Source organism: Orbicella franksi, chromosome 11, assembly GCF_964199315.1.
Source record: "Orbicella franksi chromosome 11, jaOrbFran1.1, whole genome shotgun sequence".
Lineage (NCBI taxonomy): Eukaryota > Metazoa > Cnidaria > Anthozoa > Scleractinia > Merulinidae > Orbicella > Orbicella franksi.
In genome coordinates, this window is record NC_138155.1 from 23,783,187 (window position 1) to 23,809,550 (window position 26,364).

Genomic DNA, 26,364 nt, shown 5'->3' on the forward strand with positions numbered 1-26,364 from the left:
ATGGTTATTTGACGGAAATTTAAGTTAGAATTCTATGACAACAGTCATCAGATTATTCGCTCTTGATTTCTTTGAGGTGATAGTTGATTCAGCTTTGTGCCTCATCATCTATCACCTCTTATAGTTCACCGCTAAATTTTCTCCAATTCTTAATGGTTTAAATTGATCACTTGACGTGATAGTGTTCATCCATGGAGAGACACTTTCAGTCCATAGTGCCTATCCCAGGAAAACACCTGGATGGATAGTATTCGTCCGTGAAAAATTTTCTGTAAACAAGCAAGCTTATAAAAACAATAAACAAATGAAATTGTATTAAGTGGGTTTTGTTTATTTTCCTTTTTAAATTTTACATTTGGCTTCCACGGCTTTCATCTAACAAAGTTGAAAATAATTCGATATGATTTTTGAACTGGCACACAGAAGAAAATTTAGTGGTGAACAATAAAGACAATAGAGTGTTTATGTCTCGGAACTATCGCTGTTATAGTTGCCCCTTGGAAATTTGATGTTCTTAAAACTAGCATATTTGCCCTCGAAGCATTGCTTCTCGGGCAAATATTTGTTTTAAGAACATCAAATTTCTGTGGGGCAACTATCAGCTGATAGTTCCTCGACAGAAACACTCTATTGTTTAAATAGAAATCTTGATCTCATCACTTGAGAGTTTGGAGAGCACAACATCTTCAAATCTAAAAAGCTAAGATAGACTTGTCTTTGAAGTATATTCACAAACTTGATTAAAGTAATAAAAGCATTTGGCAGTACGTGAATATAAAGATTTAAATTTTATGTCGCAGCAAGTCGGAGACCAAGCCAGAGATGTCTTCCAAGTTATGGGCCAGCAACTAGTAGTAATTTTAGTCTAAGTGAATTTGAAGAAGATTCTTGCAGTCCTGTCAGCCGGCAGACTTCAGAAGTTAATTCTGACAGAGGTACACTAGGTTTTAGTTAACTCACTTATGGCTTGCCTAGACAGTATTTACATAGAATAATATAACATTACTTAAGAAATAGAAAACACATTGTACCATGTTTCTATCGAGTTTTAGAAACACGAGTAGAATTTTGGCAGAATGAGAAATGCTGTGGGAACACAAGCCGCAGGCGAGTGTTTCCACAGCTTTTTTGAGCTCTCCCAACCTTTCACAAGTGTTTCTATGATTCGATAGAAACACGGACAACATGTTTTCTATTTCTTCTAGAAAAGACCACGACAAAAAAAGAAAAACAACTTGTTTACTTTGATCATCAAAATGTAAATTCTCTTTGCTCACACCATCATTACCTCAACAGCTCATGCTAGTTCTGTGTTTCCATCGAGTTATAGGAACACGATTTTTAACCAATCAGCATGTGTATTTTCTTAGGACTGTTTTCTAAATGTAAATAAAATGAAACGAAAGTCAGGACTAGAGTGAATAAACCCCTTTTAATGTGATCGTCAGTGGGCCACCAAAATGTCATAAAGTGCCACTTAAGTTACACTGGTTATAGGCTTCTCTTGTTTTTCGTTTGACGACAAAAAGATATCCTGGTTGTAACTTTCGTTGGATATACAAAGCCATATTGTCGTCTCCAGAGCTGCCTTTCCTCTTAGCCTTGGCTAAAATGTAGGAATGTAAGAATAAAATATGCCTGGGCCAACCGGGCCAATTTTGAAACAAAACCTAAGGGGTTTTTTAAAAAGGGTTATTAATTGAGAAAATACAGTAGCACTGAAATGGCAGTTCCAAGATAAATTCGGCTGTTGTTTCAAATAAAACGGAAGTCGGCCCAGTATAGTTGCTTGCATTAATTTCAGCACCAATAACCTCCACTCTTGTGTATATGCACTGCACATTGATTTTATATGAATGGATTGCTCGCATCGCAAACTGATTTACGAATGGAGTGGCAGCACTGAGTAGCGCCAGTGCCAAAAGGCACCGAAATCCCGGTCACCCCAAAACGCAGACCATGCAGACCGTGCAGACTGAGTACACTTGACTTCATTTTTTCACTTGTAGAGACAAAATACTGTTCAATATGTCCTAATGTTTGATATTTATCCTAGGATCCCATACCCTGGGACCCTGGGACCCCGGTCCCATGTTTTCCATGTAACCCCACATTTGTGGGAATACAGTTGCCTGTAAGCTGCTGGTTCCCATTCCCTTGGTAGGGTAAGAAGGACTGCAAGGGCCTCTGGGGACCAGTCCATCGTGGTTGATTCGAATGTTTTTATTATAAAGACTACAAGTATTGACAGGAGAACCCTTAACAGGAACTACTTCCCTTGTTGAAGGGCTGCCTAAAGGTAACAATAAAAACAAAAAATTAAACAGCTGACAAAATCAAAAATAAATAAACAAGTGGAAATTATGTACAATGTAGAACCAGAAATATAATTAAACTTTGCAGACATGTCGAATGTCCTTCAGCATGTCAAATGCACTCTTTCATGTTGAATGGTCTTGAGTGGCTAAAGGCTTTTCATATTGTGAATTTCTCATTTAATTTTGAACGATGTTTTGAATGTTAATTGACATTGTGTTGAATATTCAATGTCCTCTTGAATTGTCTTGAATCTTGAAAGATCCTTGAATGTTGTGTTGAATGTTGAATCTTGACCATCGGAATATGAGTGTGTTGAACAAAAAGCGATGTTTCAAATGATGGATACTTCATGTTAATTTTATCTGGAAATACGTACCATACCCAGCAAGGCTAGCTTGGAGAAGTCTTTGTGAAATTTCTTGCACAACTAATGTTCACGTTTTGATGCTCAACAGCTGGCACGCAATTTACATCAACTTCAACAAAGGAGCTTTTCCCTACAGTAAGCTCATTACTAAAGCTTTGAAGTAAACAAACCAGGCAAACCAACAATTTTCCAGCTCTTTTCTGACTGTGGACTTTTGGCAGCACTTGAAGCACTCAAACTCTCTTCTACTGTCCCATGTGATTTTAGTCAGCCAAGCGGGAAGATTCCTAGAACATGTTTGCTATTTTTGTGGCCTGAGGAAAGAACTATGCTAGAGATTTGCCAGATGCTGTCACAAAAAAGAAATTTTTGAGGCCAAGTGAGTGTTTATATTACAGCCAAGCCTTGTTTCCATCGACCGACTTCTAATTAAAATCATGCAAAAATCTCAAAACAGAGAAGCCATTTAAGGATGGTGCCTACTAAAAAGAAAGGTTTTTGCACCAGGTTAGGACCATGCGGGAAAAGTAGATCTTTGCAAGGGCTATTGGAATCCACCTGAGATAATTATCTCAATGGATTCCTATAGCCCTTTGCAGGGGCTATTGGAATCTATTGAGATAATTAGCCTTGAATCTTTACAAAAATGCTGACATCAGCAGTTTTCTGAAAAAGGAAGGAAAGAATATTTTTTCACAGATTTCTTTAGAATTCGCCTTTACATACCAAAAAGCAAACACATTTGTAAAGATCTTAAAACTGTATGGTAAATAGTACCATAAAAACCATTTTTGGTATGCGCTTAATAACCAAATCATTGCAACAGTGCTTTTAGCATCTCTGACAGCCTTCCTCTGGTTCAGCTAAAATGCAGTCTAAATACCTTTTGCTCACCACCAGAAACTAATCACTTATTGAATAGGCTTGCCACTTCCATTTCATGACGTGAAATGTAGAGGTAACCATGCGTTTTTTAAAGTTATTGAAATCAGATCTTTTTTGAAAACTTTTACAGTGCGTGTTACGTTTTTTCCTTTCCCCTCCCCAGTAAGTAAGACATTTGCGTTTCTCGCACTTGTTTTGTGCGTGCACTACGCTGTCTGCAGGTACATGTTTACAGTTGGATCTCAGTATAATTTTCAACAGATTAACAGCTAGTTTTTCGGCTGGAAGATGTTAATAGTTAAGTGTTTAGCAATATACTGTTATTCTGGTGTTCCTGGTGTAAGTACAGGTTCGTTAAACTTGATTTGGTCACAGTGGGAAAATTTTGTTTTCTTTTCAGTGTTGTACTTGGTAGCGTAGGTGATTGGGTTAGTCAACCTCAACACGGGTGGCATTTAAGGTGCTAATGCGATTCAGCACATGCGCAAGGATTGCGAAAAAACAAACATGCCGTTGATACAACAATCATTTTATTTGCTCAGCGCCCGCACTATCTGTGCTATTTTCCTAATTGAACACCATGTATTGATGACTTTAGTCTTTTATTACAAAGGTAAGTTGGAAGAGGTGATGATGCAAAGAACCCAGAAAGTCTCGGGTCGGTACAAAACGTGGACCCCTCAATCTGGACCACCTACTGGACCCCCTACTGGACCCCCTTTTGGACCCCATCTGGACTCCCTTCTGGACTCCCTTCTGGACTCCCTTCTGGACCCCCTTCTGGACCCCTCTCTGGACTCCCATCTGGACCCCCCATTTTTACTTCCAGAAAATATGGGCTCCTGATTTAAATAATTAATCTTAGAACATAAAATGATGAAGTCTACTTAGTCAGCAAGCAAGATGTGAAGAAATTAATGAATTTACGCAGCATTGTGTCTAGAATAATGTAATGGCTTCGGCCATACTATGAGAGTTAACCGGGTTATTTCTAATTAATCAATTACGATTAACTCGGTTACCGAATAATCGTGAGTGGCCACTATTTTCGGCAGTTTATTGAACTTAAACCGGGCTAATGGTTACCATGGAAATTAATTGAAGGACAATAGATTTTTTAACTGAGTTAGGTTAATTTTGAACTACCTTTCTGCATGGTCTAACCCATGCATTGGTTTTTTCATGAAATGTGTCGGTGATCACGGTCTGTATGTGAGATGTTCACTGTGGCACAAACAGTGCATAATCTTCTACTGAACATGGCGAGTGGTAACAACAGTTTGAAACAGTTGTATTACTAGAGTGGATTTTTAGTTTTTTCCTAATATATGTCAGCTATATCATATCAGTCAAGTTTGCAAGGCACCATGGCCTGAACAGGAAGCGCTCATTCACCTTAGAAGGAGAAATTTTGATCAACTGAGCAAAGAACAAAGGAGTACTTCAAAGAGAAGCGGCAGTTCGTTAAAATGGCAAGAAATGCAGATGAATGAATGAATTCATGAACAATTTTAAGTGAAGTGCATTTTCCAAACATAACAGCTGTGGATCGAGAGCATTTCACGGTTTCTAGATGCCATAATTCGCACTTCTCTGTTGATAAAGATGCTCTGAAGCAAGTGTTTTTTTTGTCGTAAATGAAAGAATACGAAAAGTTCTTAGTGAAAGGACTTGATGTGGTTTAAAAGTCATGCATAGTAGAATTCCAGTCAAATTCAAGGGCCATTCATTCGACAGCAGTGGAGAACACTCTGATGTCCACACAAAATCAACATCATGTTTGAAAGAACTGCCTCGGAAATTCGTGTATAGTGCGCATGAGAAGGAAGAGAGACTGCCTTAGCCGTGAATGTAAAGAAACTAAAGGACACAAAAACAAAGAAAAAGAATCAAGAAAATAAGACTGTGGTTCTCAAAGTCTGTCGTTTTGTCAGGTTATCCAGTACGTCATGACGTCAATTGAGCTCACCCACTTCACAAACTATCGCAATGCAGCCATAACCCGTTGTTTCGTCATAACCAACCTTTAACCGAGTTAAGTTATTTGGGAATTTTAACCAGGTATAAAAAAAAATAAACTCAGTTAACTGTAGCCATCATATTATTCACAACGCTGCGTGAATTCATTATTTCTTCACATTTTGCCCACTGATTAAATAGAGCCTTATTTTCCAGAAGAAAGAATACGGGGTCCAAATGGGGGTTGGGGTGGGGGTCCAGAAGGGGTCCAGAAGGGGTCCAGAAGGGGTCCAGAAGGGGTCCAGATGGAGTCCAAAAGAAGGTCCAATAGGGGCTCCAGGTTGAGGGGTCCACATTTTGTACCGCCTGAAATTCTCCAAAGGGACCCTGTTAAATGCAGCGCATTCACAGTTGCTCAAAAAATTGAGACTGAGTGCTTTTACAGGAACTTGCCGATTTCAAATGATTCAGTTGTTAGAATTTCAAGAAATTTGGCAAAAGAAATTGTAAATTGTAATATGGAAATTGGGAATTGTTGATAATACAGAACATGTAGTGAAAACGATTTACAGCGAATTACGAAAACCGTCTCTGTCACAGTGTCACTGTCACATTTTATCTATCACAGTGTTTTATTATTATTATTTTTTTTTACAACAGTAATACAACTACTAACACTACTTACTCTAATTAACAATACGATGCAATTACACATGCTACTTACAATACTAAAATTTGCATAATTTACTCTACAAAACAATACATTTACCCTTTTTAAGTTACGATACTAATACCATTACTGATGCTTCTTACATTCATAGTGTTCATAGTATTCATAATATCGCAGTGTTGACAGAAGGGATTTTATGTGAATTCGTAGTGGGCAAATGATGAAAAAAGTCTAATAAACCAAAACCATTTTTGAAGCCTTGTTTTCAACCAGCCCTGTTGCCATGGTAACAGCACACACCTTAGCCAAAATGCGAGAATAAAACCTCTTGACTCTTGTGAAAAATGGGCCCCCAAGCATAAATAGTTAAAAAGTAATGGTGAATAATCAGGCATAGGCACTTGAAAACTGTATTCAGCCACCTTAAACTATTCCTTGCATGATGTGCAGAATGTGTGTACACGAATAAAAGTAGGCACTGTCCTTAAAGGCTCCAGTTTGTCTAGACCTGATTTGCATGCTTATAGCTAAACGTGTGGGATTTTGTCTTCACAGCTCGTTAAAAATTGAGTCTTAATTAGATATGGCTCATGATAGTTTTAGAGCAGCAGTTGCTTCCAGGGTTAACCATGAAGTAGTTAATTTATTTCAAGAACAGGTTTAATATACTCACCGAGATTTGTGAATGTACAACTTTTTGGCGGGAATTTCTATGCAATAATTTTTTCTTGGTGAGAATTTAGTTCTCACCAGGACTACTACCAAGATTTTACTTCCCCACGGGATTCTCACCAGTATGCTGGAGGAGATGTTTTTTATGGCCAGATCCTGGTGAGGACAGATTTCTTGGCAGAATTCTTGCCAAGATGCATGATGGGAATTTTTCCTGGAAAGGACTTTGCCAGGCCACCTCAGCGGGATCGCATCAGAATCCGCAGTGTGTGCCGGGATTCTTGACAGAAGCTCACCAGGATCCCAGTACCTATTTCAGAAGGGCCCGCTTAAAGGCCAAGTCACTTTCATGTAGCATTTTCAAAATTAAGAAGGATTGTGCCTGCTTAAGCGAGCAAAAAAATTTCCAGTCAGCTTTGCAGTTAGCTGCAGTTTACTAATAACTAAAGTAACTTTATTCTACCAGCCAGTAGCCCATTCAGCAACATTGTCGGTATCCACAGGGGCCCATTGTTTTATCGAGCCCATAGCTTAGTTGGATTAAGCTTTCGTTATTGTTCATTTTTATAGATCACCCATATGTACTAAGTATTTTATAATAGCAATGATTAAGCAAGACACTCTAAGACTATTTTGCATCTCTTGTACTTTTTTACTTTTTGTCACTTGTTTAACAACCATATGCATTACACTGTATATGCGTAACATTGATGCTTAGAGCACATTAAGAATAAATGATTGTATTCAAAGGAAGCATCAGATTTTGTTTTAAGAAGTTTGCATTAGGTCAAATTGTAATGTACAATCATTATTAAAACAGTATATCATCATCATCAGTGTCGTCATTTAATGCAGTGGGAAGTCCATATTTAAAGCTAGAATTTGTCCAGTTATGCACCTAGCAAAACCCTTCAACTGCAAGACTATCCTAGGATGTAAATGAAGTGAACCATTGTATATCTTTTAAATTTTAGAACACCATAGGTTGCCTAGAAGAAGGAGCAGAACACAACAAAGAAGTTCAGGAGAACCTATGGTCCCACATGCACAGTCAGCAGCTAACCAAAGTGACAGCAGAGACATGTCTGAGACTGACACTGTACAACAACAAAGGCTTAGAGGTACACTTACACTGTAGTCCCATTTTTAAGTATAAATTCAGTGGAACCTTGTTTATTGAGCAGGTACCAAAATCTGACCATAATATGCTTGCAAGCAAGAGCAAATAAATGATTGATACAAAGGCACAAGATTGCACAGCCTTGTCCCCAGGCTCTCTCTACTCTGCCTTGTCTTGACCTATGCACTGAAGAAAGAAGGAGTGTTGTCACTGACTAAAGGTCGTCAATTACAGAGCTTAGGCACCGAAAGTTTTGGACATTAACCTGTCCAGAAATATTTTTTGTTCAATCACTATCTTCAGTAGGGTTTTACTTTCTTCCACTTATTGCCAGCATGGTTCATTGTCAAATATGGATCTTCAAATCTAAAAAGCTGAGATAGTTGCCTTCAAAGTAGATTCCTCAACTTAATTAAAGTAATAAAGCATTTGGCAGTATGTGAATTTAAAGATTTAAATTTTATGTCGCAGCAAGTCAGAGACCAAGCCAGAGATGTCTTCCAAGTTATGGGCTAGCAACTAGTAGTAATTTTAGTCTAAGTGAATTTGAAGAAGATTCTTGTAGTCCTGTCAGCCGGCAGACTTCAGAAGTTAATTCTGACAGAGGTACACTTGGTTTTAGTTAACTCACTTATGTTTTGCCAAGACAATATTTACATTAGAATAATATAATTTACATTACATGTACATAAAATAAAACAAAGGACAAGAATAGATCTAGAGTTATTAACACAATTAACTAATGCGGTCGTCAATGGACCACCAAAATGTCATAAAATGCTGCTACATTTTCACTGGTTGGTCCTCTGTTTTTTTGTTTGATGATGAAAAAATATGGTTGTAACTTCGTGAGATATATAAGACCATATTGTCATCCCGGAAAGGACCTTGGAGGGCCACCTCAGCAGGATCGCAGCAGGATCCCGGTGTGTGCCAGGATTCTTGACAGAAGCCCACTGGGATCCTGGTACCTATTTTAGAAGGCCCACTTAAAGGTCAAGTCACATTCATGTAGCATTTTCGAAATTAAGAAGGATTGTGCCTGTTTAAGCGAGCAAAACAAGGCTGTGCTCTAAGAAAATTTTCAGGGAGTCCTTCAGGCTCCAAACCATTCCAGCTAGGGTGCCCAGCTCTCCAGGCAGGTTGCCCAAAAACAATTTAATTTGTCAATTGATTAAATAATTAATCAATTGATTAATTAAATCTCAAAATTAAGCCATGGTTTAGTCAGTTGATAATTAATTGAACCATGAAATTAAAATAATTATACAAGTAATCTTGAAGCTTTTTGGTCTTGTTGTTTGGTGTGCACTATCAGATTACTCCTGGCGGCTTTCTACAGACAAACAAGTTTGACTTTCTTATGTTATCACAAATATTACCAGAGAGGTTTTCAAGAAGGCTGATTAAAAGACCAGTGATCACAATTCAAAACAGAAACACCTTTAAATTGACTTTAGCACATTGATTGTTTGAATGATGCATTTACACTCTTGAATGCTGAAACTTAAATTTGAATTTAAGTACTGTATTTCAGCCAGTGAAACTGATCAGTCACAAGTTTCTATGAATAAACAATGTTGTAACAGCTACTTTTCTTGCTATAAAACAAATGATAGATCATTTGTAGCTTTGTAGACTTTGTCTGTGGATGATGGAAGGTCATGGGTATGAAAGAATTTACCAGTTCATCTTCTTTAAGACCCACCTGGGCATTACTTTCCAGGCTACGAATGAATTGTTTTTGTTTTGTGTACTTTCTTTCAAGTGCAATCACACATTCTTTCGATTCATCTCCAGGTTTACTTTTCTTTAGCTGGCAGTCCAGGATTTCATACAGTATGCCAAGATCTTGATCCATCGTCTCTTAAAAATTTTCTTTCTCACATGTTGAGTGATCTGCGCGACTGTTGTTATGCAGACTCAGCGTCATGCGATATGCGTGAAAAGTGATAATACTGCCATACCGGCATGTTTTCGTATGATGAAACTCATTCATAGTTTTGTGCTAAAATGGCCCAAATAAAAATTAATCCTCCCATTTAGGTAATTTACGTAAAAATTTCCTACATGTAGGTTATCTACCAGTAGTTTGATCTAGAAGTCAACTTAAGGTATCTCAGTATTTGTGGAGAGTTAAACTTTTCAGAAGATACCTGAAAGCTCTTGCGACAGTCCAGCCAGTAGAGCAATTTGATAGTCTTTACTAAGCTGTGGGATTTTGAAAAAGAATTGTGGGTTTTTTTTACAGTTGCGGGACACCAAATTACCCAAAAAGCTACGTATTAAATATTTTTCTTGTACTTTAACCAAACTTTCACACACACGGCGGAGTGAGTTGCTATTTTTAGCCGCCACAGTTTATTGTAGTGAACTAATATAAAATTTATGTACGCTAAATTTAGGATCACTTGAAAGTTTCATTAAAGATCACTAAAATAAGTCTTGAAATCGTTTCTAGAAGTGCTTATGGTACCTGCTGTGGTACCAAATATTGATAAAATGAAATTGCTAACAAGTCACCGCTATTGAAATTTTGTTTACTCAAGACATGTTTATTTGTAGACTTAAGCTGAATTGCGAAAATCTGTATATACGAAGAATTTTGTATTAAATAATTACGCACTGCACCATCGAAAACTATTGAAACACTAGAACATATCAGGATAAAATAATCTCCAGGGAAAATCAAGATTTTCAGTTTGCATTATCTGTGCGGTTTTTCGTGTGTGAATTCAAGTGAGAAGGAAAGATCATGTTTCATGTTAATTCTTGTGGAACAAACGAACTTGAACAATAAAAAACGTGTTGTGCGAAAAGATATTTTTCTGTAAGTAACACTTTAACTTTGCAATCTGTTGCCCGCTTGGCAAGAAGTTAGTTCTCACCGGGACTACTACCAAGATTTTACTTCCCCATGGGATTCTCACCAGTATCCTGGAGGAGATGTTTTTTATGGTCGGATCCCGGTGAGGACAGATTTCTTGGCGGAATTCTTGCCAAGATGCATGATGGGAATTTTTCCTGAAAAGGACTCTGCCGGGCCACCTCAGCGGGATCGCAGCAGAATCTGCAGTGTGTGCCGGGATTCTTGACAGAAGCCCACCAGGATCCCGGTACCTATTTTAGAAGGAGCCACTTAAGGTATCAGTCAACCCACCAGGGCCGTCTGTGCACGGTTCGTTCTAGCGCACTTTGTTTCAACACAAACCCCTATAAACAGTATATTTTTTGAAAGCTGAATAATCATGATTACAGCTAATTCCCTTTAAAAGGTATAAAACTTTAATGCGCTTAAAAAATGAGGAGGTTTTTGCAAAGCTGAGTGTTTTCATTCATTAAGTTCCACACTCACCAAAAACAAACAGAAGAAAGCAATTAATATGGCTTTCATTTCTTCACACTTTTGCCTAAAAAAACTGTGTCTCAGATTTCTGGAATGTGCATTCATTTTATTTTTACAAGCAAATATATTTGGGGATGAGAAATTATTGCCACCACCAGTGGAAAATAGGCTATAACTTTGAAATGAAAAGAACAATTAAAATTCGCAGACACGGTTTTGTAGGTAAGCTATCTGACAACATTTTGGCCAAATTTCAGCCAAATTGGTCCAGGGGCTGCAGACTTGGAGTTCAAAATGCATGCACAACTTGCCCAAATTTTCATATCGAGAAACAAGGAAAAATAGAATTTTGACCGCAATGAGATTAGCAGCACCTAGGCGTCACCTAGGCGTCAAGCAAATAAAGTGTTGATTGATAAAAGAAAGTATCAGTTTTCTTGAACAATAGTAGTTTGACAGGTAACAAGAAACAGACAAATTTTCGCGGCGGTGGGAAACTGCCGTTGAGAAAAAGCCGCTTCCAAGACCGGCCCAACAACTTATTCCTTGAGGTTAGTAAACGCTGAATCATTTGACTGACTTCTCAAATAGTTCAGATTATGTGCAGCAATGAAAACATCTTGATGAATTTATCTTTAATTATAGCTAGGTTTGTAAAGATGCCAAAGACAAGAAAGCGATCGAGAGCAGCAGCTAACAGTCCGGCGCTGGCAGACATCAGCGATGATGCAAACGGAAGGTTTGCAAAGGGACACGATCTTTCTTTCTTTTTCGAAGACATTCATAGATTGCACAAGACGAAAACTTTGAGCGCTTCCAAGATGGCGAGTCACATGTGTTTTGTGAAACGCAAACACACATGTGCTTAGCTGTCTGGTAACCTCTCCTTATTTGACAACGTGATGACAAGAGTTGTCAGTGGCTAATTAGAATAATAAAGATGACAAAATTGTTTTCGCTTAATAACTTCCCGTATGAATAACATTTTTTTGTGAATTTTTTTTTAAACGAAAGCTATGCCTAAGATTTATCGAATCATATAAAAATCCAAAATTATGTAAAATGGTCAATTTTGGGTTGGCTGATACCTTAACGGCCAAGTCACTTTCACGTAGCATTTTCAAAATTAAGAAGAATTGTGCCTGCTTAAGCAAGCAAAAAAATTTCTGGTCAGCTTTGCAGTTAGCTGTAGTTTACTAATAACTAAAGTAACTTTATTCTACCAGCCAGTAGCCCATTCAGCAACGTTGCTGGTATCCACAGGGGCCCATTGATTTATTGAGCCCATAGCTTGGTTGGATTAAGCTTTCGTTATTGGTTATTTTTATAGATCACCCATAGGTACTAAGTATTTTATAATAGCAATGATTAAGCAAGACACTCCAAGACTATTTTGCATCTCTTGTATTTTTTTTACTTTTCGTCACTTGTATAGCAACCATATGCATTACAATGTATATGCTGAACACTGATGCTTAGAGCACATTAAGAATAAATGATTGTACTCAAAGGAAGCAACAGATTTTGTTTTAAGAAGTTTGCATTAGGTCAAATTGTAATGTACAATCATTATTAAATATATGTTATTTGCCGGCTGGGAGGTCCATATGGTGAAAAACTGTGACTGAGGTCTTGAAAATGCTGCCCGAGGCCGTAGGTCGAGGCAGCATTTTCAAGCCCAAGGTAAGGGCAAATAACATGTTTATTTTGTTTTTCCTGCAGTAAATTGGTTTTACAGATTACAATGGGTTTGTTTATGCATTGAATCGGCTTGTGTGCCGTCTACTAACGATTTGAAAAAAATCTTGACAACAAGTGAGTAACTCAGACAGTAGACAAAGAAAGATGTATTAAAAAACAGATTTTTTTCGAACTACTTTGTGTTAGTTGCATTTATTTCACCAGTTAAGTTCTCCAAAGTTGTTTTTGCGGTGTGAAATTTTTTGCAAAGTTTGAAGTTTTACTACGACAACAATTTCTGTCAGTCGTTGCTTTTAAAATCACTTCGTCACTTACTGTAAATTGAATAGCAGAAAGCGAGGAAATTCGTTAAGTGTATTCCACACAAATTCTTCTAAATACAGCAACGATCAGAGAGGTAAACTCGACTGAAATTGACTCAAATTTTACGGCGAGAGAAACACAGGATTACGCACCATTACAGCATCAAGGTACAAACAATTATAAAGCAAACTCTCACAACTTCAAAACACTCAATTGAATTTACTTACAGTGACTTTCCTTGCCATTTTAAAGTCAACACAGATAAACTTGCGTTGACTAATCGTCGATGGATGTGTCAAAAAAAGCAAAAGATTGATGATTACTGCTAACTTTTAGGAGGGAAATTTAGGCAGCGGCGAAAAAAATCTGGCCCATGGGCCGTATCGTAAAAAGCTGGACTGGTCGCGTGCATATGATTAGCCAATCAAATTTGAGGATTTAGGATTCCGGCCCGCACAGATGCTTGAGAAAAAAATAAAACTATATCATCATCATCAGTGTCATCATTTAGTGCAGTGGGAAGTCCATATTTAAAGCTAGAATTTGTTCAGTTATGCACCTAGCAAAACCCTTCAACTGCAAGACTATCCTAGAATGTAAATGAAGTGAACCATTTTATATCTTTTAAATTTTAGAACACCATAGGTTGCCTAGAAGAAGGAGCAGAACACAACAAAGACGTTCAGGAGAACCTATGGTCCCACATGCACAGTCAGCAGCTAACCAAAGTGACAGCAGAGACATGTCTGAGACTGACACTGTACAACAACAAAGGCTTAGAGGTACACTTACACTGTAGTCCCGTTTTTAAGTATAAATTCAGTGGAACCTTGTTTATTGAGCAGGTACCAAAATCTGACCATAATATGCTTGCAAGCAAGAGCAAATAAATGATCGATACAAAGGCACAAGATTGCACAGCCTTGTTCCCAGGCTCTCTCTACTCTGCCTTGTCTTGAGCTATGCACTGAGGAAAGGAGTGTTGTCACTAACTAGAGGTTGTCAATTACAGAGCTTAGGCACCGAAAGTTTTGGACATTAACCTGTCCAGAAATATTTTTTTGTTCAATCACTATCTTCAGTATGGTTTTTACTTTCTTCCACTTATTGCCAGCATGGCTCATTGTAAAATGTGGATCTTCAGATCTAAAAAGAAGAGAAAGTTGCCTTCAAAGTAGATTCCTGAACTTAATTAAAGTAATAAAAGCATTTGGCAGTACGTGAATTTGAAGATTTAAATTTTATGTTATGGGCCAGCAACTAGTAGTAAAATCAATGTTGAATAAATGAAAATCTTAATACAAAAAATAATGTACTCAATCAAACCAGGCAGTTCTGAAGATAATAATGATATAAAGCCACCATCCCACTCTAAGTTTTCCATATTACATTACTTATGTCCTCACAGATCCTTGTACTTTAAATAAAAAATAGGTTATGAATATGTTTGACGAAGTCCCAATTGACAACTTCCCCCTCTCTTGGATTACAAAATACACTATAAAGTATGGATTTTAGACCTCCCCTCAGATTTAAGCCAACCCAAACCCTCTTAACAAAACATGTACGCCCAGGGCATTGTGGGGCTGGTAAACAATATTTTGTGGACTTATGTTTTAGAACCAATGAGAGATTGATAGTTGCAAGCAAACTAAAACTTAATAAAGCAGCTGTCAATAGCCTAGTTTTTTATATGTGCTGTCTTTGCATCATCCTTTGTATGAAATCTTTTTAAGCAATTGTCACCAAAATAATTCTGTTATAAATGTGTCAACATTAATAACATTGACACCATCATCATGGATCAGAAATACCTTGTGGGACCTCCCACAACTGTGTACTTTATTGCTCTATGGTCACTCTTCTAATTTTAAGACTATCCAATGTAAAATTTTAGAAATAAGTGAATCGGTGTATTTTATTTTATTTTAGAGCACTGTAGTAAGTTGCTGAGAAGGAGCAGAAGACAAGAAAGAAGTTCAGGAGAACCTGCAGCCCCTCCACCAGCAGCAAACCGAAGTGAAAACAGAGACATATCTGGGATTGACACTTTACAACAACAAAGGCCTAGAGGTACACTTCTTCCAAATGTTAGACAGTATAAATTCAGTGGAACCTTGTTTATCACTGAAGCAGGCATCCAAGTCTGACCTTATTAACAGTCAGACTGACCATATTAAATACAAGCTTGGCCGGCCAAGTTTATATACAGTGTACGTACACAGAGTCAATTGAAAGCAAGAGAAGTGACCGTCATTTTGTTAACAAGCGCACACAGCTACGCTACTCACTATCTATCACAGAATAAATGGCGAGTAGCGTAGCCAATCCGAGAATGCCATTCATGATAGAACGCCAGTAGATTTATACTAAAACTCGATGAAATGAAACTTTTACTTTTGTGGGAAATTATAATGGTTACAGAACATTGTGTCGTCCAATAGAACATTTTACAGTTGTCTGCTCAGTGACCTGGCCTTTGTATGGCAGCGAGGCTAGAGTTGACCTTGTTTTGATACCGATCTCACTGCTTTTGTTGTGTAAAACAAGTTGTTCTGATGCTAACTAGGTGCATTTACATGACAAAAGCAGTGAGGTCTGTATCAAAACAAGGTCAACTCCAGCCTCGCTGCCATTCAAAGGCCAGGCCACTGAGCAGACAACTGTAAAATGGTCTATTCAGTCTGTAATCATACTTGTGATTAACAAATCGGACTTCTGTGAAGTGAAGTGAAGTGAAAGACTTTATTTAATGAGGGTGACCCGTGACAGTAACTTAAGTTACTGATAAACTTGGGGCCCTCAGCTTAAAATAATTAGAGTGCTAAAAATATATTATTTACAATAAAATGCTAAAATACGATATTATTTACAATAAAATACTTAATTAAGTTACTATTAAAAATGGTTACAAATAATAAACTGGACTTACAATTTCAAACATACTACGAATAATAAGAGTTAAAAAATTCCATTAGTTTTCTGAGAGTTAAGAATAGTATTACATAATTTAGCCTTAAACGATTTAACGGACTTCTCTGTTTTTAAAGACCGGGGTAAACTGTTCCAATCTTGAATAGTTCTGACGGCGAAAGTGCGTCCTCCCTCAGAGGCGTTTCTGTGAGAGGGGCATAATAAATTTAAATTACAATTTCTAGTAGTTCTCGAATGGACGTCAGAGTTTTTCCTTAAAGATGTGTTCATGTATTCAGGTAAAGTTCTGTTTATCCTTTTGTAGGCCAGTGCACATCGATTTATATAAGCTTCTTTGTAAAAGGGGATCCAGTTTAGCTTATTAAATAAAGTGACAGTTCGACTAGTACGTTGTGCTGCAAGAATAATACGGGCAGCCCGTTTTTGCATACGGAGAACTCTCTCGAGTGCCTCTTTGTTACACGATGTCCATACTGTGCTTGCATACATGAAGAGTGGTTTGATTACTGCGTTATAGTAGATCAATTTTTGATTCTTTTTCAAGTAGCAGCTTATATGACGTAGAAGACCAATTCGTTTTGAAAGTTTGTTACATAGTTCGTCAACATGTACTTCGTAAGTTAGGTTCTCGTCGATTATCACTCCAAGAAGTTTATGGCTACCAACTTGTTCAATTTCTGCATTTTGCATCCTAGCTTCAACTTTTCCTGCGTCATGGGTTATACGTCTGCGCAGACGCTTTCCCGTAGCCAACAACGCTTTGGTTTTCTTGGTATTTATAAACATTTTGTTTTCACTAGCCCATTTCTCAACTTCTGTCCAGTCCTTTGTTAATGATTTGTTTAGTGCAGGAATAGCTTTCCAGTCTGAGCTTAAAGACAAGGTGGTATCGTCTGCATAGATATCCATAGTTGACTTGTGAACGTTTAGAGGCATGTCATTGACAAACAGGAGGAAGAGCACTGGTCCCAATATTGATCCTTGGGGAACGCCCTGTCTGATAGTCAGCTGTTCAGATGTGGTTTTCCCTAATGTAATAAATTGCTTTCTCTGAGACAGGTACGATTGAAACCGTAAATAGACAGCTTTTTTAGAAGAAGTTCGTGATTTATAACATCAAAAGCTTTACAAAAATCTATAAATACCAGACCGGTCACTTCGTCATTGTCCATGTTTTTCAGGATGTGATCCGTAAGTCTGATTAGAGCTGTTTCTGTAGAGTGACCTGACCTGAAGGCTGATTGATACTCATATAACATGTTGTTGTCATGTAAAAACTTAAGAAGACAGCTGGCTACGTGTTTTTCGATAATCTTCGAAAAGACAGGTAAAACTGATATCGGGCGGTAATTGTTGATATCGTTTCGTGCGCCACCCTTGTGCAATGGTGTAACTTTTGCTACTTTCCAAAGGTCTGGAAAACTGTTTGTCGATATTGAAAGGTTCAGCAATTTGCATAATGGACTTGCAAACGCTGGTGCAATAATTTTGAGTACACGAATACTTATGCCATCGTGCCCAGAGGCCTTGTTACAAGTGATTTTCCCTATGGTGTCAATGATCTGCTTAGGCGTTATTGGAGGGATGTTGAAAGCCACATTATCATTCAATCGCGAAGAGACAAAATTTTTCAGCTTGGTGTCATCAAACTCTACGCCAGCGTCGTTTTCCTTGCCAATTTGATCTAGAATGTTTACGAAGTACTGATTAAGCTCATTTGCAATGGAAGCTTCGTCAGTAATGATGTTGTTTCCTGTGTTTAATTCATCGATGCGAACTCGAGGTTTACTAGTCCCACTTAATGTTTTGAGTGCTTGCCAAACTCCTTTTGGATTTCCTTTGTTTTCGTCAATTTTCTTGCGGAAGAAACTTCTCTTTGTTTTTTTGATGAGACTTGTAGTTTTACCCTTTGCATGTGTATAGCGTTCCCAGTCTGCAGGCAGATTTGAAATTCGCGCCGTTTTCAACAGCTTGTCTCTTGTTTTCATAGACGACAAGATACTTTGCAATCATCCGATTTTGTTAATCACTTGTATGTTTACAGACCGAATTGGACTCCACTCAGTCCCATTACCATTATTAATAACTGTCATCATAATCCACTCAGTCCTATTACCATTATTAATAATTGTCATCATAATCATGGTCACTCTAACCAGCTTGTTTAAATGGATCAAAACTGCTAAGGCATCTTATTTTTTGAAAGCTTTTATGCAATTTGAGGGCAACTCTAAGAAAACTTGGCAAACAATTAATGAACTTACATCTCGCTGTAAAAGCAATGAGACTGTGAAAGAACTAAAAGTAAATGACGTTGTAATCAATAATTCTAGTGAAATTTCAGATACTTTTAATGACCATTTTTCAACAATCAGGCCCAGACTTGCCAATGAAATACCTCCAATAGGTCAAAATGATGATTCGAGCTACACTAACTTTATCACTTGTAACAACAAAACATTCCATTTCTGTCCAACTAGCAGTAATATTGTTTTTTCTCATCTAAACAAATTATCTAGATCTAAAGCAACAGGTCTTGATAACATTTCTGCTAGATTAATCCGTGAATGTGCTGATCTTATTTCGGTCTCTTTATCTGACCTCTTTAACAAGTCTTTGACTTCTGGTATATTTCCTGACGATTGGAAATGTGCTAGAGTTACTCCATTGTTCAAGCAGGGTGAGCTATCTGATCTAAATAATTATCAACTAATTTCAGTTATTCCAGTAATTGCTAAGGTATTCGAGAGGATCGTGTATGACCAGTTATATAGCTTTCTAACTAAAGAGGACATAATTTCTAAACAACAGTCGGGCTTTCGCTCATTGCATTCAACTGTTTCTGCTCTATTAGAAGCTACCGATAGTTGGGCGTTTAATATCGATCGCGGAAATGTTAATGCTGTAGTTTTTCTCGATTAAAAAAAAGCGTTCGACACTGTTGATCATGAAATTCTTTTAACTAAAATGAACCTTTACGGAGTTCAAGGAATAGCTCTTGACTGGTTCAACTCATATTTAACTAGCCGTACACAACGATGTCTTGTTAATGGTTCTCTTTCTCAAACCTGTTCGCTAAAATGTGGGGTACCTCAAGGAACAATCCTAGGTCCCCTATTATTTCTTATTTACGTTAACGACTTGCCCAACTGCTTATCATCATGTCAGCCTAGGATGTATGCTGATGACACCCACATCACATATGTGGGAGCTGATCTGAGCTCTATACAGTCTAATCTAAATGACGATCTAAGTAATTTAAACAAATGGCGTACTTCTAACAAACTTACTTTAAACGCGACTAAAACTGAATTTATGTTGATTGGTTCCAGACAAAGATTGAGTACCCTTCCAGATACACTTGAGCTCTCAATTAATAATGTTCCAATAAATCGTATCTCCTCAGTCAAATCGCTCGGTGTTTTGATCGACGAAAACCTAACTTGGCAAACCCATATTGATAAATTGTCTAAAAAGATTGCATCTGGGATTGGTGCCATAAAACGAGTTAGGCCTTTTGTTCCACCAGCTACACTGCTTTATATATACAGTGCTCTAATTCAACCTCATTTTGACTACTGCAATCTTGTCTGGGGTAACTGCGGTAAAACTTTGTCGGACAGGCTACAAAAGCTTCAGAACCGCGCCACTCGCGTGTTAACTTCCTCTAGTTATGATACTGATGCCAAAGGTCTAATACGACAACTGGGTTGGAACGATTTGTGTACCCAGCGTCAAATTCAGAAAGCCTTAATGGTATATAAATCTTTAAATGGCTTGGCTCCTGAATACCTATCGTCTAAATTTCTAAAACGTAGTGGAATGCGCTATTCTTTAAGGGATTCTGAAAACAAACTGGTTGTACCTCATCCACGAACTAACTATATGAAAAATAGCTTTAGTTACAGTGGTGCAACTCTCTGGAACAGCCTACCCTGCAATCTCAGGATGATAAAATCCTTTAATCAGTTTAAAAGCAAAGTTAGACACGGCATTCATGGAAAACAGGATTAGTTTAATATTTAAATTAGGATTTACTACTTCAATTTTTATTAATTAGTATTTAGCATGGACTGTTTATTAGTAGTTTATTAGTATTATTTTTTTTTATATATAACTTTAAATATAAGTATTACCTGATGATTTTTAACTGTGTATAAGGAAATGTTAAATAAATAAATAAATAAATAAATAAATAAATTTAACAGAACTATCCTGTCCATTTTGGTGTGACATCACTGGAAATTTAACTAAAGCCAGATGGCCAAACAGACTTGCAAGTGTGCGCAAGTTGAAAACTTGGCTCTACTGGAGACTCCATTTGGCTAGGCCTTGCATGTACTGGCATTGACTTGTGATGACTTGCGCTCATTTTGGTTGAGATCAAATTTGCATGCAAGTTGACGCAAGTTTTTCACAGTTTGGCCACCCAACCCAAGTCATCGCAAGTTGAGTGCCGTCCATCAACCTATCATTAGCCAATGAAATACAGGATGTCTGCCTTGAAAGGGTTTTTTTGGCATACTAGTGAGGAAATTTGTGAGTCCGTTGGGCCACCTAACGCAAGTCTTAACATAGATTCAACTTGCATGCTACTTGCGATTACTTGCTTGTTTCGCCCTATGATGTACGCCCTCAAAGAGAACTACCATTGTCTGATTGTTTCAAGGCATTCAGATTGACTTCAAATGACTGATCATGAAGTACGCCGACAGCAAAACAAGTTGATTAGATTGTTAACATCTTTTAACATAACATGCCATCAATGTTTTTTTGGAAATGAAAAGTTTTACAAGTTCATTTTTCACAAAAGTTAAGAAAACTTAAGAAATAATTTGGTGACAAAAACAGCGTCAAATTTTATATGGCCAGCTAAATTAACCAATCACAGCATGCATAGTATCTGAGAGGTATGATAAAAGTCCCTATTAAATTGCAGTAGGCCTGCTATACATTCTCTCAAACAAATAAAAATGGTGAAGTTTTATGTCCTGTTTGAGACTAAAACAGCTCAAAAACCTCAACCTTTGGTGCAGGACATAACTGTGTAGGCTATGTAAGGAAGTAACCCCTCTCCTCCCCAACACAGATATTTTGATTTTACCCTACGTTAACCAAAGTAAAGCATGGGCATCAATAAAACACTACATTCCTTTAAATTAATGCATGTTGTATTGAAACATACTTTAAGCTTATTCTTGGTTGGAGTGATAATTTTCATTTTCTACTGACACCTTCAGGTTCATCAAAATGTAAAATTACAATGGAATTCGAGCAATGGCCTGGAACTCTTATGGTACAAAATAACGATTCCCTAAACATTAGATCAATACCTAGATATGGTAAGTAGATATTCTATGGCTGACACTGTACATGTACATCCTTGAATTTCACTCTTCAACAGCCTGCCTGCAGTGCTTCTTGTGGGATGGGTCATTTATTTCAACTTGTTTAAAGTATAATTTTGGTTAATGTGGCTTAAGATCTGAAGTGTCAATTCTTCAGGTTAGACTATGCCCTTGGTTATGCCAATCAGCATTTGGAGGATTTTCTCCAAACTTATTTACGTTTCTTTTCTGGACATGAGTTTTTCTGCCAATTACAAAACCTAAGGGCATGTTCCTTTGGGATGATCTAAATCAGGATGTTCACTTGGATCAGTGTCCTTGGAAGAATGGATGAATCCACTTTGTACAAGTGATAAAGTGTCCACCTAGGCTTGACATTTTGGATGGTTGCTTACGGGAGGTTCGACTGTAGTATTTTGTTCAGCCACAGAGCAAAGTTAGAATTTTTGATCTTTTTGTTGCATCACAGGCGGCCCAGACGTTGAATACGATTAATACGGGACATTTTGCTGTTGGCGATTGCATTACAATTTTAACCCTTTAAGACAATGTATGAGAATGCTTCGAAAATTACTCTAAATGCTACGTGTAGAAAGTAATTTGAATAAAATGGTTTACCTTATGTCTGCATCACGTTATTTTGATGTCTCTGGGTTCCTGGAGGTGGCTTAGAGCCATTTAGGCGAGTTTTACTTTTTGACGGTTTGCTTTCCCTAAAAAGAAACGTTCCTCTTTAGGGGAAGCAAACCACCAGAAAGTAAAACTCGCCTAAATGGCTTTAAACCACTTCCAGGAACCCAGAGACATCAAAATAAGGTGATGCAAACATAAGGTAAGCCATGTTATTCAAATTATTTTCTACACATTGAGAGTAATTAAGAGTAATTTTCGAAGCATTCTCATACATTGTCTCAGCCTGTTGTCTCATAAACGGGTAAAATTGTAATGCAATCGCCAACAGCATAATGTCATGTATTAATCGTATTCAACGTCTGGGCCGCCTGTGGTTGCATGGATTGTAAAGCAGCCAGTAATTTTAGAGTACCTCATTTTCTGAGTGAGTGAGTGAGTGAGTGAGTGAGTGAGTGAGTGAGTGAGTGAGTGAGTGAGTGAGTGAGTGAGTGAGTGAGTGAGTGAGTGAGTGAGAGTGAGTGAGTGAGAGTGAGTGAGTGAGTGAGTGAGAGTGAGTGAGTGAGTGAGTGAGTGAGTGAATACCTTTATTTAAGTGTCAAACTAAAATAACAGTAAATAACCACTAAATGGGGACACTATAACTAGATTAAAATTAATAAAACTATTTACAATTGATAAAACGAATATGAAATTAATGAGATTATTTACATGTGCATGATTGTTGAATGTGGCTTAGAGCTATTTACAAATACATATAGATTTAATAAAATACTAAAGCGTCTATCTGGTGTTTAACTACAGTGCTTGGTGCTTTAAAACTTTTTGAAATGATGGTTGTTAACATAATTAGTTAAGATATGGAATTTTCCTTATTTGCAGGTCATGTCCCATGTCATGGTCATAATAATAACTACAAGGCAGGGACATGGCAGTTCTCTGGTGGTAATAATAACTACAAGGCAGGGACATGGCAGTTCTCTGGTGGTAATAATAACTACAAGGCAGGGACGTGGGAGTTCTCTGGTGATAATAATAACTACAAGGCAAAGTCTGGTTATGTTCTGATAATGAATAACTATATCTTCCCCAGGAGGGATGATGTTGAGCGTATTGCCTCCAATGATGACGTAAGGAATCTGACAAGTCTTTTTGATGACTTCAATTTCCGACACAGGCTAGAAAACAACCAAACTGGAAGTCAAATGATTAACTTACTGCAAACCACAGCGGAGAAAGACTTTTCAGGATATGACTGCTTTGTGTGTGTGATCCTTAGCCATGGAGGAAAAGATGGGATCTATGGTATAGATGAAGAACTGATTAAAATTGAGGCAATCACATCTCTCTTCCGATGCAATGAGTGCCCCTCATTGGAAGGAAAACCCAAAATATTCCTCATCCAAGCTTGTCGCGGCAGTCAACGAGATAGGGTAACTGTTGAGAGTGACGGCCCCGCCATTTTACCGTCATGGTCATCTTCACCAGCAGATGCTGATTTTCTCATCTGTTTTGCTTCGGCTCCAGGCCATGAAAGCTATCGACAGGTTGGCATAGGTTCATGGTTCATCGCTGCTGTTGTTGATGTGTTCAAGGAATATGCAGAACGAGAGCATCTCATGGATATGATGACAAGAGTCAATGACCGTGTTGCTGGTTTTTTCAGCAAGGAGGGTCTTAAGCAAATGCCATCTCAGGTCTCTATGCTACGAAAGAAAGTGTTTTTTGATCCAAAGTATAGCTGAACATGAATTTTACCTTGACAAGGAATTTATCCTTCAATGTCTTTTACATGACATTTTCATGTAGGATTTTAAAATTGTCTGACTATGGCAATGGATTGAACCCCAGTAGATGTTATCTCTGGTATGTTGTCTGTAGACATTTAACAATAAATTATTCCATGAGCCCATGTTGATATGAGATATGAGATATGGGGGAATAACGCTTGTTGGATATGAGAGGTGGAATAACTTTTTATTAAAAATTCTCCCAAAATATAGAAAACCAAAATAGAATAAAAGTAAAAATTCCCCCCCCCCCTTCCCTGCAAAAAAAAAACCAAACAACAACAACAAAAAAAACAGCATATGCTTACTATACTTGTAGAGTATGGTATAATGGCTCATACACCATGAAAGCTAAGCGAATGAAAATTCTCAAATTGCATTATCCAATGATCCAGGTTTTAATACTGTGGATTGGGCATGTTTTTTAGAGACTGGACTTGAAGTACCTTGCACTGAAGGCTATCATGGGGGAATAATGCATCATTACAAGTAACTTCATTGGGTCTGTATTATATGGAATAGTTTCCTCCTTGAGAACCTCCATTGCAAACTAGTTCAATTCCAGTTGCAAGAACACAAGTTTAAGTTTCTTAATTTTGTAGCATGGTGCAACTTTTCTGGGAAATCTTGTGCAGATATACCTGTTTTGTGAGTTAAAATTTGCTTGAAAGTTGTAAATATATTGATCACCCACAATTACTATCCGATAATAATATTATGAGCATAGTAATAATTATGATAGTAATCAAAGCAGGTATAGATTTCTCTCAGTTGTTGTTATCAGTAGCCAGCATTGGGTTAGTAACAGCCAGCATTGAACATTTAACAATTCTTAGGTTATGAGCTCAAGATTTCTAACACATGATAGGCATAGAAATCGAGAGCAAATAATCTAATTGTTTTAGTATAAATCTACTAATTGTTCAAAAGTTTACCTAAATCCTCTTCACAGACACTTTGAAAACACCAAGAAACGGCCACCATTTTGTTAACAACTCCACTCTGCTAGGCTACTCACTGTCTACAACACAGTAGATAGTGAGTAGCGTAGCCAATAAGAGAACAGCATTCATTATAGAATTTTCCTAGTTTTGCAACAGCAAACTTTAACATTTAAGTGGTCTGATGGGTCAGTACTGGTGGGGAAGTTGATGAAATTAATTCAAACCTCAAATTTGATATCTTTTACTGTGAACTGAGCTTGTAAATTATACTGATTCTAACAGTGACAGTGTATGATTATAAGATAATTTCTAGATTATTACAGGTTGATTAGAATGAGTCAGTTAAGCTGACAATTCAACTTTTTCAAAAAGAAAGTCAGTCTGTAGTTTTAATATAATATTGCAGAACTTCAGTCTTAGACTGAAAAATTGTAGATACATCTTGGTTAAAGGAGGAAAACTCTTCATATTGAATATTTTTCTTCTGTGGAGGTGAATATTTGTGTGAGAGTGAATGTTGATTGTTCAGTCAAAACTTGAGAACAGTACCAGTAACGTAACTGAAAGAAATTGTGATCTGCACAAACATGAACATGCACAATAGTTTACAGATAAGTACTCTTAGATGCAGTTAAATACTGGCTACATTTCAAAGTGTTTATTCAAACCTGAAATGTTTGAGCTTGTCCTAATTATCGAGTTGCATGGTTGGAAAAGTACCAATGGTGATGATGAACAAATGACTAATACGAGAATCTCCACGAATGTTACGGTTATTTGCAATATTTGTTCCCTTTGTTTCAGGGGCATGCCTGTAAACTAGCTAAGCTTAGTGCTTTTATAGTTAAGTGCATGACCACTATAAATAAGATTTACTTTTTTTTACTACATGTATCCAAAGAGCAGTGCATCAGTTTGGTCTACTGTCTCCCTTGCTGGAGGGTCCAATATAGTTTTTTTAAATCCTGCATCCCGCCACTACTTTTAGCTCAATATTCCGCCATTCCGCCCCAGTCACAATGTTTATCTTGATCCCACCTGGTTAGAGTCGCAGTTACTACTAAATTTAGTTTATTCCCAGGTATTTAGCGATTTACTGAATGATTTATTTTGCTGATTGTTTTTTTTTTTCTTTGTCCCCTCATTTTGTCTCCTTACTTCCCCCGTGCCCCCCCCCCCCCCCTTGAAGTTTTACGGCCAACCAACTTCTTTGTATAAATACTAAGCTATTTATTTTCACTAAGTAATTCTGGATGAATTAACCTAATTTTCTGTTTCAATTACCATTTTTGTAACTCAGAGTTTTTCTATTTTGGTATTAAATAAAGTGTGTGTAGTTATTGTTGTTTTATTGAGGGTGGTGTGGGTGTTAACTT

General features: G+C 37.4%; 1 protein-coding gene across 7 annotated transcripts in view; it reads left to right on the forward strand.

The window, feature by feature from the left end:
- LOC145460426 (uncharacterized) overlaps nucleotides 1-26,324 on the forward strand; it is a 39,524-nt gene extending 13,200 nt beyond the window's left edge. For 6 of the 7 annotated variants that reach the window (XM_081445242.1, XM_081445243.1, XM_081445241.1 and 3 more), the window contains 7 exons: nucleotides 801-935; nucleotides 7,847-7,993; nucleotides 8,464-8,598; nucleotides 13,978-14,124; nucleotides 15,275-15,415; nucleotides 21,517-21,618; nucleotides 23,137-26,324. In XM_081445242.1, coding sequence (XP_081301368.1) covers nucleotides 801-935; nucleotides 7,847-7,993; nucleotides 8,464-8,598; nucleotides 13,978-14,124; nucleotides 15,275-15,415; nucleotides 21,517-21,618; nucleotides 23,137-23,999 — 1,670 coding nt within the window. In that variant the 3' untranslated portion in view covers nucleotides 24,000-26,324. The remainder of the gene's footprint in view (nucleotides 1-800; nucleotides 936-7,846; nucleotides 7,994-8,463; nucleotides 8,599-13,977; nucleotides 14,125-15,274; nucleotides 15,416-21,516; nucleotides 21,619-23,136) is intronic. The other variant, XM_081445240.1, reaches the window with a different exon arrangement.
- Nucleotides 26,325-26,364: the final 40 nt, after the last annotated feature.